Source organism: Ascaphus truei, chromosome 2 (genome assembly GCF_040206685.1).
Source record: "Ascaphus truei isolate aAscTru1 chromosome 2, aAscTru1.hap1, whole genome shotgun sequence".
NCBI lineage: Eukaryota > Metazoa > Chordata > Amphibia > Anura > Ascaphidae > Ascaphus > Ascaphus truei.
This window is the reverse complement of record NC_134484.1, coordinates 213,786,013-213,804,758: the sequence shown is the minus strand read 5'-3', so window position 1 is coordinate 213,804,758 and position 18,746 is coordinate 213,786,013. Positions and strand designations below refer to the sequence as shown.

Genomic DNA, 18,746 nt, shown 5'->3' with positions numbered 1-18,746 from the left:
CCTTAGGAGTATCGGGGGTCTGCTTGCAAGTTCTGCACTGGAAGACCCTTGGAATTGGGTTAGCAGCTTGGCAATCCGCTCATCCTGTGCTGCTTGTAGTCTTTCATCTCTCTCCGCTTGTAGCCGGGCCTGCTCGTACAGAAAGTCTTTCAAAAGTTCCTCCATTCTTGTGTGTGTGTGTGTGGCCCTTTAACTGCAGGAGCCTTTTGAAAAAATCCTTCCCAATTCTTGACACCATATGTTGCAGGGTACATGCAACTACACATGCGAGTTTCTGGACAAGGCTTATTTATTTAGCCTTGACAAATATACAGCACACAAAACAAAAATAGCTATCCATCAGCAACAAAAGGAAAATGGCTTTTCTTCAGCAGACAGACAAAAACAGTTTCTCTTTAGCAGACAGTGTATGTGGCAGTTGCCCTTTTCTATGCAGGAGACAGACAGTTCACAATTCATCTACTTTCTAATCAGACCTTGTATCAGGAAACTCTTTAGCAATCTCTTTAGCAGCTTACTCCTCACTCCTCAACAGACCGCCTCCATCTGTCTACAGCCTGGGTTTTAACACACCTTGATTAGGCAGCTGGGATCCAACTAATTGTCCTGAGGTTCCCAGCTGAAGTTAACCTAGTCAGTGCTGCACTGCAGACTAGACATAGGTTATCCAAGCATATAACTGGTGACTTTTGTTTACCCTGTCACAGGCCCCCTCCTAACAGGAACACTACTAGCAACTATGGATGTAGAGTCACTTTATACAAACATCCCCCACGAGGATGGGATTTCAGCCTGAAGATACTTTCTGGGACCGCAGGAGCCACTCACAGAGACAGTGACTAAATTCATTGAATTTATTCTGACCCATAACTACTTCCCATTTGGAAATGACACATACCTCCAGACTACCGGGACTGCTATGGGTACTCGGATGGCGCCACAGTATGCCAATCTGTCCTGCGCAAAACTGGAAAGTAACTTTCTTTCCATCTGTCACTTGAAACCCCATACATACCTTCGCTACATCGATGACATCCTCCGGATTTGGACCTCTGGCGAACAGGACCTTCTACAGTTCTATGACAACTTCAATACATTCCACCCGACCATCAACCTCAACTCACCCATTCCCCGGATGAAGTACATTTCCTAGACACCACAATTACTATAAAGAACAACCAACTACAGACTTCTGTATACCGCAAACCTACAGACAGAGCCAGCCATTTGAGGGACAACAGCTTCCACCCGACACACACCAAACATGCAACCATCTACAGTCAAGCCATACGATACAACCGGATATGCTCCAACACAGTAGACAGAGACCAGCGGATTAAAGCCTCGAGATCAGACTTTATAAACCGTGGATATAACCACAGAATTGTAGACCAGCAAATTCACAAAGCCACCAGAATACCAAGAAGTGATCTCCTTGAATACAAACAGAAGGAGACAAGCGACAGGGTACCTATGGTGGTCACATATAACCCACACCTAGGAGCCCAACGCAAGATCGCCAGGAAACTACAACCCATCCTCCAGGAAGATACAAGACTGGAACAGGTCTTCCATGAAGCACCCTTATTATCATACAGACAACCCCATAATCTCAAGAATATTATGGTGAGGAGTAAAGTATTCAGCAGTACAACTGAATGCGGGACAAAACCATGCCAGGACCCAAGATGCAAAACCTGCGCAATGCTCTACACAGAGGACACAATACAAATACCACACAGGAATCGGGAATACAAAATCAGAGGAAGATTCACCTGTTCCTCCAGCAATGTCGTGTACCTCATCATGTGCATGAAATGCCCAGGGGGCTACTACTACATAGGTGAGACAGGGCAGGGGCTAAACAAGAGAATGAACCTGCATCGCCACAGCATCACACGCGGAACAAGGGACAGTCCTGTTGGCGAACATTTCTCTGACTCTGGCCATAAGATGAACGATCTGAAGGTTGCCATACTCAAAGGTAATCTTAAAACACCGAAAGAGAGACGGTTGCATGAATACAAATTTATGCAACTGTTCGGGACACTTAGCAGTGGCCTAAACAGAGATCAAAATTTTATGAGTCTTTACTGACACAAGTGAACTCTCTTCCCATGAGCGCTAAAGGCCATGTCTGTACATACTGTGCTATATATGCACACACATCTGTCTCTTACACATACTAATACTCCTTGTTTTTCCATCCCTATACACCAATAGGGACCACAAAGTATCCACACACACTTTTAGTTGTGCTACAATCTCTCACATTTCCACACCCACCCCACACCATTTATATCCACTTCCACTCCACACATACCTTTTGTAAAGCACTGTACATACTGTGGGCTCTCCATTCATTTTTATTCACACTGATACACACACACACTCTTACATCACCTGCTTTCAGGAACCTTTTGACACCTCTAGCCATAAAACACATCCACACCGGGGGAAGGACCAGCACAGATAACATTCCAATAGACACTGTTGTTAAGCATACCTTTTGCTTGCTTCATTCATTGTAACATCGCCGGAAGAAGAGATCAGTGTATCTCGAAAGCTCGCACAAATAAAAGCATTTCGTTAGCCACAGAACGGTATCATCTATTTATTTTTTGATTATATATATATATATATATATATATAGCAATATATTATTTATATATATATATATATAGCAATATTTATAATGTATCTCTCTCTCTCTCTCTCTCTCTCTCTCTCTCTCTCTCTCTCTCTCTATATATATATATAATGTATGTATATATATATATATATATATATATATGTATATATATGTATATATATGTGTGTGTGTGTGTGTGTGTGTGTGTGTGTGTGTGTGTGTGTGTGTGTGTGTGTGTGTGTGTGTGTGTGTGTGTGTGTGTGTGTGTGTTTGTGTGTGTGTGTGTGTGTGTATATAAAGAAAGAAAAAAAAAACAATAAAGCAGCGCCTGGAATAGGTATTCAAATAAATAAATAAAATAAATTAATATATTAATACCACGGATAAACCAACATGATATAAATGTGTAAGTGTCTAATGAATCAATAAAGATAAATGGTGTTAAATAAAAAACAAATATTAATATCAAACTGTGAATAAAGAAGGAAAATAAGTAAAAACCAGTCCTTTCAAAAATGTCCAACAAATGGTGCAATAGTAATGCTGGTGAAGGGGTCCCCGGCTGCTCTCAAGGGGAGTAACCACATCCGTATGGAATCTGCAGAAAAGAGAGAGGAGAGAGCGCACGCCCCATAGTATAAAACCCTATATTTAATGATGGGAAAGGGATGGAGGGGGAAGAAATAATCTACCCTTTCCCATCATTAAATATACGGTTTTATACTATGAGGCGTGCGCTCTCTCCTCTCTCTTTTCTATATATATTCAAACAATAAATAGATGATACCGTTCTGTGGCTAACGAAATGCTTTTATTTGTGTGAGCTTTCGAGATACACTGATCTTTTCTTCTGGCGATGTTACAATGAATGAAGCAAGCAAAAGTTTGCTATTTATTTTTTGATTACTGAAGCTCGGCTAACACGGTACTGATACCTCTACATATGTATGTATGTATGTATGTATGTATGTATGTATGTATGTATGTATGTATGTATGTATATATATATATATATATATATATATATATATATATATATTTCCATTTGCTATATATGTATGTATATATATTTACATATGTATGTATATATACATATATATATGTATGTATGTATGTATGTATATATATATATCACAAGGGTTTTTGTCACTTTTTTACCCACCATAATTTAACTAAGTATATATATATATATGGTCCCCCCCAGTCTCCGCTTCCCCCCCCCCCGGTGCCCGTGGCTGCCAGCGTGGGGCGGGAGATGGGCACAGGGGGGAGCATGGTGGTGGTGCTGGTCGCAGCCTTTCCTCTCTTCCCCCCGTGTGTGTAAAGAGAGTTTGTGTGTATGGGAGATTGTGTGTGTATGAGTGAGTGTGTGTGTGTGTGTGTGTCAATGGGAGAGTGTGTGTGTATGGGAGAGTGTGTATGGGAGAATGTGAGTGTGTGCGTGTGCATGGGAGAGTGTGTGCATGGGAGAGAGTGTGTGTGTGTATGTGTGTGTGTGTTTGTGTGTGTGTGTGTGTGTGTGTAGGATACCAGAGGTACCCCCCCCAATACCCCCCCAATAAGTCACCTCCTCCCCACCCAGTCACCCACCTAGTCAGTCAATCACCCCCCAGTCAGTCAGTCTCCCCCCAGTCAGTCACCCCCCCTGTCAATCAGTCACCCCCCCTGTCTCCCCATCTCTCTCTGTCTCCCTGTCTCTCTCTGTCTCCCTGTCTCTCTCTGTCTCCCTGTCTCTCTCTGTCTCCCCGTCTCTCTCTCTGTCTACCCATCTCTCTGTCTCCCCGTCTCTCTATGTCTCCCCGTCTCTCTCTGTCTCCCGTCTCTCTGTCTCTCTCTGTCTCTCTCTGTCTCTCTCTGTCTCTCTCATCTCTCTATGTCTCTCTCCCCTTTCTCTCCAAGATGATGCTAGATTTTATTAGTCTTTGTCCTTAGGATCTAGAATTTGATTGAATCGATCTTATTCATGGTACATGGGAAAGTAAATATCTCCTTCCCCTTCTCTTATATTAGAGTTTGGGTATAAGAATTCATATTATTATCTTTATTGTTATTTGAATAGGATAGAATATGCTTCCCCTTATGATTATTGATTTGGTCATCACTCTTTTTTATATACATAATCCTTCATGTATATATTTCACTGTATATATGATGGAGTTTAACTGTGAATTATGTTATTTTTATGTGAATGATGAGAGACTTGGGTTATGTATATTATTGTATACATATAGATATGCATTTAATATTTCTATTTCTATTTTTATTTTAAATATGAATTTGTTAATGTGTAATGAATTATTATAAATGAGGGTCCTCTTTGTTTTTGCTTTATACACATATGTGACATGTTATATATGTGTCCATCTGCGGGTACGAGCACATAAATATGTATGTAAATATATATTTTTTATTGCTGTGTGTCATAATATTAGTTTTTATAGTTTTTACATTTTGTGATCATTTATAGTGTATTATTATTATATATATATACCTTTGTTTGTGATGTGGTTCTATTTAGAGGAAATACGAATCCATTTTTTATATTTGCAGTTTATATGCCAATGAATATATCACACTATGGTAGCATTTGTTTCTATGACAGGATTGACACGGTTGTTTCCATTGGCTAACCACCAGTGTCTTGGCTTTGATGCATGGGCACTGAGGATTGGCCTCTGGTTACCCCGGGGCCACTCCCCTTTGTATAGTTGAGCACATAAATACCGAGCCCTCAACCATGTTGATATTCCCTTTGAAAAAGTCAATGTCGTGACGAAACGCATCAGGGCACGCTACCACGACACTACGTCATCACGCAGTGTGCGCTTTACGGCCGGAGAGCACATGGAGCTGATCTGAGGCTGAAAAAACTCTGAATAGCATTTAAGCAAAGAGATAAAGGGGAAGGGCAGTGGGAACAGCGCTAATGCAATAAAAAAAAAAAATTAGTGACAATTAGACAACTAATAAATATAAATACACCCCTAAATATTGAGGTGAAGGCAGCCAGGAAAATTAGGTGACACAAACCAGAAAACACAGTAAAAACAGGTAAACCGGCGCCTAAAGGAAATAAAAATCTGACCAAATAAAGTCCAATTCAAAAGGCTGGGATGAGTTCCATGGAAGTGTCCTCAATGTAATCTCAGACAAACAGACATATAAGACAACAACATAAACGAGAAAAAAAGAAAGAAAAAAAGATCATAGTGCAACTAAATACAAACAACAAATCACTGATATAGTATGCAAAATAAGACAGCAGTTTAATACAATGATTAAAATGTAAATATAAAACAACAAACATGTGCTTGCTGGGCAAAAAACACTAATAAAGTGATGGCATCCAGTGGGGCTAAAATTGAGACCCTACTTACAGCAAGGCTGATATGTATATGCCTGTAGCTCAATCACACTTAACACTCCGGGGCCTGGAGGGAGGATGATACAGCTCGACCGCCTAGAGACTCTGCACCGCTGGGAAGCACAACTCCTGTGGCTCCACGCCGCCAGCCGCCACAACTGTCCTCCAACGCGGGTCAGCTCTTGGGTAGGAAGCCGTCCAAGCTCAGTGCCGCCGAAGGACTCACTGGGACAGTCACGCAGACAAGAGGTCTCGCGATAGTCAATGACGTCACCGCTGTGAGCCGGGACAGGGGAGGGACGCACGCAAGTGCTAAGGGCTCAGACAGCCAAGGCCACGGAGGGAAGGGAAAGGGCTAACAGGGAAGAAAGCCAAAATGTCTCTGCCAGAGAATAGTCCACCCTACGCGTTTTCGTGACGTCAGTCACTTCGTCAGGGGCGTGAACTGCTGATTGTTTCCAATCGTCCAGAAACTGCTGGAGGTGAACCGGAGGGACTATCGAACAACTGATGTGTTCCAGGACGGTATTGCCTTGCTGGTGGTGATTATTATCACAAACTGCCTTTTAAACTTGTACTTTTGTGAGTGTCCTTAATCCCCTTGTCCTCTTTTTTATTGATTAAATGTACTGTTCTACACTATGGGACGTGCGCTCTCTGTTCTTCTCTCTCTCTCTCTCTCTCTCTCTCTATATATATATATATATATATATATATATATATATATATACCATATATTTTAAGTTATGGTGGGTGAAAAAGGCGACAGAAAACCTCCACCATTTGCATATAGCCAATAAAGAAAATCACTTGTGACCACATTCACATGTCTTAGACCCTGCCTTTCAACCATTTTCACCTTGCATACAGTGCTCCCACTTCAGCAAGAGATTCTGGGAAATGACATGCAAATCAGCACACAATGTGTCACCGTTTGACTGGAATATCCCTTCACATGGAGCCCATTTAACCCTATATATAGCTGTTCACACAGCTTTTAAACACAGAATGGGACTAGCAAAGCAAGAACAGACCACTCACAGACATGTTTCAACCCATCCTCCAGGAAGATACAAGACTGCAACAGGTCATCCCTGAAGCACCCTTATTTTCATACAGACAACCTCATAATCTCAAGAATAGTATGGTGAGGAGTAAGGTATTCAGCAGTACAGCTGAATGCGGGACGAAACCATGCCAGGACCCAAGATGCAAAACCTGCGCAATGCTCTACACAGTGGACACAATACAAATACCACACAGGAATCGGGAATACAAAATCAGAGGAAGGTTCATCTGTTCCTCCAGCAATGTCGTGTACCTCATCATGTGCATGAAATGCCAAGGAGGCTGCTACTACATAGGTGAGACGGGGCAGGGGCTAAACAAGAGAATGAACCTGCATTGCCACAGCATCACACGCAGAACAAGAGACAGTCCTGTCGGTGAACATTTCTCTGACTCTGGCCATAAGATGAACAATCTGAGGGTTGCCATACTCAAAGGTCATCTTAAAACACCGAAAGAGAGACGGTTGCATGAATACAAATTTATACAACTGTTCGGGACACTTAACGGTGGATAAAACAGAGATCGAAATGTTATGAGTCATTACTGACACAAGTGAAGCCTCTCCCCATGAGCGCTAAAGACCATGTCTGTACATACTGTGCTATATATATATATGCACACACAGCTGTCTCTTACACATACCAATACTCCTTGTTTTTCCATCCCTATACACCAATAGGGACCACATAGTATCCACACACACTTTTAGTTATGCTACTATCTCTCACATTTCCACACCTACCCACACCATTAATATTAACTCCCACTCCACACACCCCTTTTGTAAAGCACTGAATACACTGTGGGCTCTCCATTCATTTATATTCACACAGATACACACACACACACACTCTTACATCACTTACTTTCAGAAACCATTTAACACCTCTAGCCTTAAACCTCATCCACACCGGGGGAAGGACAAGCACAGATTACATTCCAAGAGACACTGTTTTTAAGTATACCCTTGCTTGCTTCATTCATTGTAACATCGCCGGAAGAAGAGATCAGTGTATCTTGAAAGCTCGTACAAATAAAAGCATTTCGTTAGCCACAGAACGGTATCATCTATTTATTTTTTGATTATTGAAGCTCGGCTAACACGGTACTGATACCTCTACATGTACATATATATATATATACAGTATATATATATGTATGTATGTATGTATGTATGTATGTATGTATGTATGTATATATATATTTATTTATTTATTTTTATTTTTTTTATGCCCACATCACGTTGTAGCATTTTTTAGTCCCAGATTAAGGCAGCAAACGTAGTATTTATCTATATGGGGGTCATTTACAGGGATAAATAATATACCAACCGGGCTACCGTCCCTTTAAGTCAAAACAAAATCATAAAACAAACTCCTACTCCTCTTAGGAGACTAACTAGACATTTAGCTTCAACCCTTATTAACTGGATGGGCCGCTAAACTGGTTACCACCCCAAACAGGTACTATTATAGCTGAGCATATATGGTCTCTGAACACCGCAATAAAGTGTTTAGCTTATCTGTTACTCCACGGTTTGTGCAGACATCCCCGCTTCAGCACGTTATCACATCCTTCCTTCCTACGGAGCTCAGCCCCATGAGAGCCCATAGAATCTCTCCTCTGTAAGTCCAAGGCTAAGGACAGTACATCCCCGCTTCAGCACGGTCTCTCGTCCTTCTTTTTTTCTTCCTGTGATTCACAACCCAGACTGTCCCAGCAGGCTCTGCAACCACCGTCCAATGGGCCTAGGGGGCTGTGCCAGGTTCAAAAGCTGGGGAGAACTCTTCTCTGTCCCCCTTCTCTGGGAACAGCAGTCAGTCTGGCAGTCAGTATGGCAGCTCTGTGTCTGCTTTAAAACACTTCCTTGTTCATTCAAAACTCCTTGACCAATCTGGAGTTCAACCTGTTCAATTAGTTAGCAGCGGCTTCTGGCTTCTCTGGGGAGATTAACTATCTGTTCATTGGAAAGTCCCATAGCTGCTCAATTCCAGCACTTAGAGGACAGTGATGGTATCACATATACCCCTCCCCAGCGTAACATTGTCCTGTGACACGGCCCGTTCACTATTCCCGTGCACTAGCTTTTTTGTCAGAGATGTCTTACATCAATCTCTTATTTTTCCTGTCCTTTCAGTTGAAGAGTTCTTCCTTTTGGGCAAGTACTATGCCTTCTGGGCCTGCAGACTGGCACTTTGCTACTGTCTTGTCTTTGACTTGTTTGATTTTAGCATTGAAGCTCAGCTTTTGGCATGTTACTTTCTGGAAAAGTTCCTGAGCATTCTGCAGTCTGTTGGCTCTCTCTACCTGCTCTGTGACCTTGATCTGCTATCCTGAAGATGCATCTCCATCTTCCTCCCTTTCTGCTCAGAGTCTCCTGACCATGAAGAAGAGCCTTGACCTTGTTGGTCAGATCATTGTGTTCACTCGCCAGTGATTGCTTCGACTTCTCTTGTGAAAACAGAAACTCAGTTTTAGCGGTGATGGCTTTTGGACCTTTCTCCATCAGCATACCTTCAGTGTTTGAGGCTAGAGACTGGTCATTCACCACAAGTTCTGTATTTGGTTCCACACCACTTATATTCAGAACTTCAACTTGTCTGGGATTCTCATTAACCGCAAGTGCTCCCCATGGCGCCTCTCTATTACAGTCGGCAGACTCGTAGGCTTGCGGCTCTCTTTCTTGATTCCTTAACTTACTGGGAGAATTGCTGGACAATCTTTGAGGTCTTGCTTGTCTTATTATCATGAACACACTTCTGTCTCATTCTCATACGATTCTGTATCTTTAAGCGGTTGCCCGCATGGCAAGAAATCCCCTTTGAACCCCATGGACAATGCAGTATTACATAATTCTTACTGTGCTACTCCATCGCAACTTCGTCCTTCAATTTTGTGCCTTGTGGGTAGTAAACTGTGGTAGTGCCAAGGCATTGTAGTCACGCTTACAGGCGCGCACAACTTCCTCAGATGGTTCAAACTTTGCCATCTCATTTTTCAGTTGAGCACTGTCCCCAGCTCTCACTGTACTCTTGTCTTCACGGGCATTAGTTTTTGCAGATATAGATGTTTGGGCCAGGCCAATACCTTTTCCTGCAGTGGAGAAACCTGTGCATTACTATTCCCCATAGCCTCATTCTGTTTTAACTCTATCGCCATCTTTTCCATGGACTGCTTCTGTGACCCAAGTGCCTGTTTTAGGTTTGTAACCTTTTTCTCCAACTTTATCTGAGAAACCTCCTGATGGGTAGAGTCCAACGTAGCATCCCACTCAGTATTCAGAGCCTCGAGCTCCTCACCAGGTCATGCTTTTGTTTCTCTGCCATCTTGCGGCCAGCTCTCTAAGACTCCAAGTCCTTCTGCAGGTCTTGAAACTGTCCTTCTGCATTTCTTTTTTCACTCAGTGCAGCTGCTAGTTCAGCTTCTTTGTAGCTGAGTCACAATTCCACATCTGTCAGCTGATTCTGCGCATGGCTTAACTCTGTTTCCTTTTTTCTATTTCTGATATGCCGCTGCCGGAGATCTTTCTGGACCTTGTCCAGCTCCAGCTGGAGCCAGGCCCTATCATTGGCCATGTGGTCCAGAAGCTTGTGGGTATTGGCCATCTCTGTCTCATAGTGTAGTGTCAGGTTGGTCACCTGAAGGACGCATCCCTTCTCCCTCTCGGCGAGCTGTATCTTGCTCCCAGCAATCTGCGTCTGGAGTTTTTCAGTTTGATCCTGCAAGTCCCCTCTCAGGGCCTTCACCTCTACCTGGTTTTTGCTCTGGGTTTGCATCTGCACCTCCTTCATATTTTGGAACTGTGCCGTTTTTGTCGCTAGGATCACTGCTGCTTCTGTTTTCCAAGCCTCTTTCTCCTTGGCGTACTGACTCATGGGGATGGAGCAGCCTCGCTGCTTCTGCATCTCTTGCTCCAGTTTCTGGACCTTCTCCCACTTCCTCTCATACAGAGAACTGGCATCTAAGCTCCACCTCCAGTGATGTTCTGGTGATGCTCAGCGTGGCCTTCAGCTCCTCATGCTGCTCTGTGGTGACATACTGTGTACTCAACCATTCCTGTAGCACTTGTACTTGGTTAGCAGCCTGGACCGTTTCTTTCTGTAGCACTTGCCGCATCTCCAAACCATCCACCTGTTCTCCTTGGCTCCTGCAGACTCGTGCGCTGCATCTTGCATCTGGCTCCACAGTTTTTGCTCTGCTTGTGTGTGCTACTCCAGGGAGAAACGTTCTTATGCAGATTTCTTTCTGCACTCTCCAGTGTTCCTGTACTTCAAAACAAAATTGCGTCAATTTTTTCTTTACCATCTCTGCTTTGAGCGTGCGAGCCTCTTGCTGAGAAACTTCTAACTCTGTGATGATGTTTTGAACGTCTTTCTGGGGCATTTCATAATCCTGTATAGTTTCCATTCAGTACTGTTTTCTCTGATTCTCTCAGGCTTTCTGTATGTGGCGGTAGCAGTAGCCTTTGTCATCCCAAGGCTACTCATCATTCCTGTGATGATTGCACCAAGTGCTCTGGGCTGTAGCTCATCTCTGGTCTGGTGTAGGGATAATACCATCTGTTGAAAACTCAGCTTTAAGGCAGCAACACTTTCTGCCTGGCTCTGCTGTAACATAGCAGTATTCTCTGCCTGTGCCTTTGTCCATTGCTGCAACTTCTGCTTTAAGGTAACAGAACTGGACACACACTCACTGTTATCAGCTTCCTCATCTTGCTTGCGCTCACAATGCGTTGCTTGCTTTTGCAGCTGTGGGAGACAGTATTACTTGCGCTGCTCCTGTTTCCACTACTTGTATTTGAACATTTGGGGACACACATCTTCCATGTGACCTAGTAAGGATGGGAAGTAAATCCCCAATAGGTGCTTCAAATATCCGGATAATGATTGCAAAATAGCAAAACGTCCAGGAAGTAATATGTCTTTTGAGAAATTGGCTTAGATGCTCACATTGTAGCCATTATATGGGATTACAAATAAGGGGTGAAGAGCCCCACAGTGAATGTGTGAAGTGAGCACTCAACAAAGAGAGCCCACCACACACCCACTAATGGGAGCGGGACACCTAAATCCCTAGGCTTGAGGAGATAAATCACCTAGTAGTTTAAACAGACTGCATAGCATTGAAGAAAATAATTCACTCACAGTTTGTAAATGTCCTGGAAAGTACAGCGTGCCTCCTTCCGGTAATGGTAATGAAGGGCTGGAGGCTGATAACAAAATTAAAAATGCTTTATTCTAAGGCATAAGTAGACCGAGCTACTCTTTGATAAAGCGCTACGACGCTGTTTTTTTGTAGCTCGGTCTACTTATGAATTAGAATAAAGCATTTTTAATTTTGTTATCAGCCTCCAGACCTTCATTTTTCTAGGCAGTGCTCCACCACTATTTTTCACTGTGATTTTCCATGTGACCTAGTTCATGACAGTTCCAGTATACTAAATTCATCTGTGGGTACAGCTCTCGTCCCAGGGTCATCGTCATTATAAATGGCAGTGTTTGGTGTAGCCAGGCTCTTTACACTAAAAACACATCTGCAGTTCCTTTTGCAGGGCCACACAGGGACGCTCCTTCCTCAAAGGGCACTGCTTCATGTGGCCAGGCATATTACACAGAAAACACATTATGTCCGCCATATTTTCAATCCAGGCGTATTCTTCACCTTGACTTGTTGGAGGCCCTATATCCTCAAGTCTTCATATCTTTCCCTGTGTATCCTGTAAGCACAACTGGTCGTACACAGTGGGACAGACTTTACGTGCAGAATTTGTTTTTCAGTTCAGCTGGGCGGCCATTTTAAATCCCCATATTTATTTTCAAACACACAGTTTCCGCTGCTCAGTGCCTTTTGAACTGCTTGCATTAAACTCCACCAATTGTGATGCCGACACCACGTTGTAGTATCTTTTAGTCCCAGATTAAGGCAGGAAATGTAGTATTTTTCTATATGTTTTTTTGTTTACAGGGATAAATATTATACTAACAGGTCCATCGTCCCTTTAAGTCAAAACAAAATCATAAAACAAACTGCTACTCCTCTAAGGAGACTAACTACACATTTAGCTTCAACCCTTACTAACAGGATGGGCAGCTGATTACCACCCTAAACAGGTACTATTATAGCTGAACATATATAGTCTCTGAACACCGCAATGAAGTGTTTTCCTTATCTGTTACTCCAAGGTTTGGAGCAGATGTCCCACTTCAGCACAGTCTCGCATCCTTCCTTCCCTATGGAGCTTGGCCCCATGAAAGCCCAGATAATTTCTCCTCTTAAAGTCCAAGGTTAAGCAAGGTTAAGGACAGGACATCTCCGCTTCTGCACGATCTCTCGTCCTTCTTTCCTTCTACCTGGGATTAACAACCCAGGCAGTCCCAGCTGGCTCCGCGACCACCATCCAGTAGTCTTATGGGACTGTGCCAGCTTCCACAGCTTGGGACAACTCTTCTCTGTCCCCCTTCTCTGGGAACTGCTTTCAGTCTCTCAGCATGGCAGCTCTGTGTCTGCATTAAAACACTTCCTTCTTCATTCAAAATTCCATGAGCAATCAGGAGTCCAGCCTGCTCAATCAGTTTCAATATGCAAATATTATGTGAAGTAGCATACACATAATATATACAGTAAACAGTGAAAAAAATATATATTTATATATATATATATATATTTTTTCTTTCATATATATATATTCAGTGGTGTGAAAAAGAAAGTTCACCCTCTTTGAATTCTATGATATTACATATCAGGACATAATAACAATCATCTGTTCCTTAGCAGGTCTTAAAATTAGGTGAATACAACCTCAGATGAACACCGTGTCATGATTTATTTAACAAAAATAAAGCCAAAATGGAGAAGCCATGTGTGAAAAACTAAGTACAGTATACCTTGTGATTCAATAGCGTGTTGAACCACCTTTAGCAGCAATGACTTGAAGAATTCATTTTCTGTGTGACTATATCAGTCTCTCACATCGTTGAGGAGGAATTTTGTCCCACTCTTCTTTACAACATTGCTTCAGTTCATTGAGGTTTGTGGGCATTTGTTTATGCACAGCTCGCTTAGGTCCAGTCACATCATTTCAATCGGGTTGAGGTCTGGACTTTGACTGGGCCATTGCAACACCTTGATTCTTTTCTTTTTCAGCCATTCTGTTGTAGATTTGCTGGTGTGCTTGGGATCATTGTCCTGTTGCATGACCCAATTTTGGTCAAGCTTTAGCTGTCGGACAGATGGCCTCACATTTGACTCTAGAATACTTTGGTATACAGAGGAGTTCATGTCGACTCAATGACTGCAAGGTTCCCAAGTCCTGTGGTTGCAAAACAAGCCCAAATCATCACCCCTCCACCATTGTGCTTGACAGTTGGTTTGAGTGGTTTGTGCTGATATGCTGTGTTTGGTTTTCGCCAAACGTGGCACTGTGCATTATGGCCAAACATCTCCACTTTGGTCTTGTCTGTCCAAAGGACATTGTTCCAGAAGTCTTGTAGTTTGTTCAGATACAACTTTGCAAGCCGAAGCCATGCTGCCATGTTCGTTTTAGAGAGAAGAGGCTTTTTTCCTGGTAACCCTTCCAAACAAACCATACTTGTTCAGTCTTTTTCTATTTGTACTGTCATGAACTTTAAAATTTAACATGCAAACTGAGGCCTGTAGAGTCTGAGATGTAACTCTTGGGTTTTTTGCAATTTCTATGAGCATTGCACGGTCTGATCTTGGGGTGAATTTGCTGGGACGTCCACTCCTGGGAAGATTGGCAACTGTCATGAAAGTTTTCCACTTTTGAATAATCTTTCTCACTGTAGAATGATGGACTTAAATTGTTTGGAAATAGCCTTATAATCCTTCCCAGATTGATGGGCAACAACAATTGCTTCTCTAAGATCATTGCTGATGTCTTTCCTCCTTGGCAGTTTTTTAACACACACCTGAATGCTCCAGACCAGCAAACTGCTAAAACTTTGTCTTTTATAGAGGTGGTCACACTTGCTAATGATCAATTAATTAAGGGCATTTGATTAGCAGCATCTATATATAATATAAACAGCCATAGCAGGCGTTCTTTCCCTATCCCCTGCTTGTGCACACCAGCCGCCACAATATAGCTACATCCACGGTGGTTGGTTTATGCTCGAGTGCCGTGACATCATGCTTGGATGTACACTGGCGACACACTTTATTCGAGCTCGGCTAGTCCCACGAATTCGGGTATACCCGGGTGTATTGAGGTTTGTGACTGTTTTCTGCCCGAGTGCATTGAGGTATTTTCCAGGCAGGGATTGAAGCATTTTATTCCCGCTGGCTGCAATACTGCACAGTATATATATATATACTGCATTACAATTCATGAATTTATGCCATCTGGTAGACACGCGAAGCATTGCAGCCTATTAAATCCTAATCATTATCATTTAACAGATCAGCCGCCCGTCAGCCAGGCATGAACCCAGGCTGGGAAGGCAAACGCAACGGGGCTTGTCAGAGGTGAGGAGCGGCGCATTCCAGGTATCTGCCAGGTACATACTGGGTATTTGCTCAAATAAAGTGTGTCGGTGCAGTAGCTGGGGTGATTCCTGGCTTGCAATGGGGGCCGTGGCGAGGGCATGTCAGGGGGCGTTCACATCCTGTGAGCGATTCACCCTCAATGGATGAACCGCGCTTGTGACAAGGTCATCACTCAACAAAAACAAAAAAAAACATTTATTTGCACGTATTGCTTCTACCCAAGCTCACGTGCACGCGCAATATGGACACTACAATTGAGTTGCATTGTTTTGATCACGCAGCTCGCGAGCAAGCGTGCTCTCACTCTGGATACATCTGTGTATGTGTGTGTGTGTGTGTGTGTATATATATATATATATATATATATATATATGGTAAGAGAAAGAGCGGACCACGCATCCACAAGATATATACAGGTTACTACATACCGACTTCAATAAATGCTTAATAGCAAGTCAGTGGTGCTACAAGGGCCAGATGTATGATATGAGAAAAAGGAAGAGGAAAGGGCCCCAAATAATAGAACTCTAGTATACCAAGTGAATATACAAATACAAATTTTATGAATTCAACTGTCACAGAACAAAGAATGTAAAAGAAAGCATGAAATAATTAAAATCAGGCATGGATCCCCTGTACGTAAGATATGGCTATCATCCTCTATCAATCAAATCAAGATAGACTAGTCTATCTTGATTTGAGTGTTAGAGGATGATAGCCAATTAATAAAATTTGTATTTGTATATTCACTTGGTATACTAGAGTGCTATTATTTGGGGCCCTTTCCTCTTTTTCTCATATATATGTGTGTGTGTATATATATATCCTTTTTTTCTGTGATTTTAATGTCCCAGTTTGTTGTTGTAATGATCCAATGGCTTGAAGGTCAGTTAATCAAATAGAAAATCCCTTAGCTTCACCATGTTTTAGTGTTATTTGCATGATAAACTCTATGAAGGTCATTTTATAAACTGCAATTTTGCTAACCAGATACTCTCATTGAAGGCAATGGGAATTTATGTCAGAGGGACTTTTTGTCTACACTCTCTCAGGTAAATAAATAATCTTCTATGGATGTTGGTGTTTGCCTTTTCTTGTGACATCATTAGTTAGGCACAACAGATAAAACTTTTAAGTGAAGCCCTGATTGAAATAAAGAGATATACTGTAGCTATTACCATCAAACATTAAGGGGCCTACTCATGAAACAGTAAAAAGCATTTTGGGGTAAAAGCGGCTGTTTTCTTTTCTCACCCTCATGTTTTCAAGCTGTTCTGCACAGGCTATGCAATTGCATGCAATATGCAAATGTATTGATTTAATGAAAACAATTGTGTTGATAGTACTATAGAATTAAATATCTGAGTAAACATTTAGGTGATTATTCAAATGGCTTATCATATATTATGTATAGTGATTAATTAATAAGCCCTGAAGTGTCTGATCCCATAATGATTGATTGAAAACTACCATTCAAGTCAATGGATGTTTATCGTCAATGTGGTGCAGTCAATGGGATCAGCCACTTTGGGCTTATTAAATAAGCCCCTAAGAGCAGTAACATTCACATGACTGAAATTGCTGCTTCTATGATACAGTGCTAATAAAAATAGTGGAGAATATTTATGATGCATTGCTAAAGCTGTAAGACATTTTATATCTCATTTATGTACATTTCCAGCTTAACACCACTGTGTAAATATGGGCCACTATCTCCCTGTTTACCAAGTAGATAATAATCAGTAAAATAAAAAAAGCAAAATATGATTCTATAAATGTTGGCAAAACAATACTTACGTAGTAGTATAATTATACAGAGAAGAATTGCAATTAAAGCACCAGTACTGAGACCAGCAGGTAGGAGCAAGGCCTCAGCATTACAGGACTGCATGTTCCCCTGGCCATCACAGGCACACACTCTGATGGTTAACGTTCCAGTGCTGCTTTGTATGGGGTAATCATTGTCAGAAATGACTACTGGAAGTAGATATGTGTTTATTTCATGCCTATTAAAACCATTTCTTCTTGTTAAGATGCGAGCAGTATTATCTAGAAGTTATAAAAAGAAATAACAGAAATTGGTTTTGTCATTAAAGGATGATAGACATGTGTTACTTCTTTTAAACTGTATTTCTTATCTAGTAATTTGCAATATAACTCACATTTACTGTAGCAATTGTTTATATTTTCATTTTAAATTGTATAATGAGTATTCAGTTATGACAATACTTACTGTAATAACATTTAGTATTAAACCTCTTAGTAGAAAAGATTTACTTTAATCTAGAGCATTTAGATTTAAGCAATATCTAGTACATTACATAAGTGAATATCTTAACATACGTTTCTCTCCTTCCTGTGTTTTTTTTTTCAATAAGTTACCAGGCACTTACAGTACTTTAATTTGTTTCTCCTTTTTTCTTACTTACGTGTATAATGCTTATTACATGTTTCTATACAGTAGGCAAGCAATATGCATGTTTTCTTCTGTAAAAAGACTTGAATATATTGTTCTACTTAAATAACACTGCCAACTCACTGGTTAATGCTACACATCATTTTCAGTTTTGCAGTCAAGTATGTATCTTCAAATGGCACCAAATCTATATATCTCAACAATTTTACTATTCTTTTTGTTTGTAATTGTTTACATTTTTTGTTTTATTTCTTAATCTAACAATGTAAAATGTAATATCATTGTCCACAACACATTAATGGTGAGGTGCTGGATATTGACATGGGATTGCCAATTTGTTCTCATTCACTAAACGTCAGTAGTGGTTTAAATTGTGATAACACCATTGAAGTAAATAGTTTTACAATATACTAAGGAATTATTTTATATCAGCCAAATTGCCAATAGGGCCATGTTCAGCTGAAATTCCCCATTGACTTTCAGCCGAAAACAGCCCGATCAGCCGTTTGGACTGATACTATAGATAACCACGACTCAGGCATTGTAGATGATAACATTCTCTACTGTCTAACTAATGCAATAAAGCAATAATGCAACACTTGCAAAAGCTGATTTGTTAGAAAGAATATTTTTTGGTGATAAATCTTTTCTTATTCAATTGTTCTTCAGTATTATATAAAAAAAATGTTACAAACAGCTCACTCTGATGAGGTTTTGAGACTGAATCAATGATAATAATTTGCACCAGAAACATTTAC

At 41.3% G+C, this 18,746-nt stretch overlaps 1 protein-coding gene across 4 annotated transcripts in view; it reads right to left on the bottom strand.

Annotated features, from left to right (window-relative positions):
- LOC142487140 (cadherin-10-like) overlaps positions 1–18,746 on the bottom strand; it is a 636,808-nt gene that overhangs the window by 16,665 nt on the left and 601,397 nt on the right. For all 4 annotated transcript variants that reach the window (XM_075585911.1, XM_075585910.1, XM_075585909.1 and 1 more), the window contains one exon: positions 17,370–17,621. In XM_075585911.1, coding sequence (XP_075442026.1) covers positions 17,370–17,621 — 252 coding nt within the window. The remainder of the gene's footprint in view (positions 1–17,369; positions 17,622–18,746) is intronic.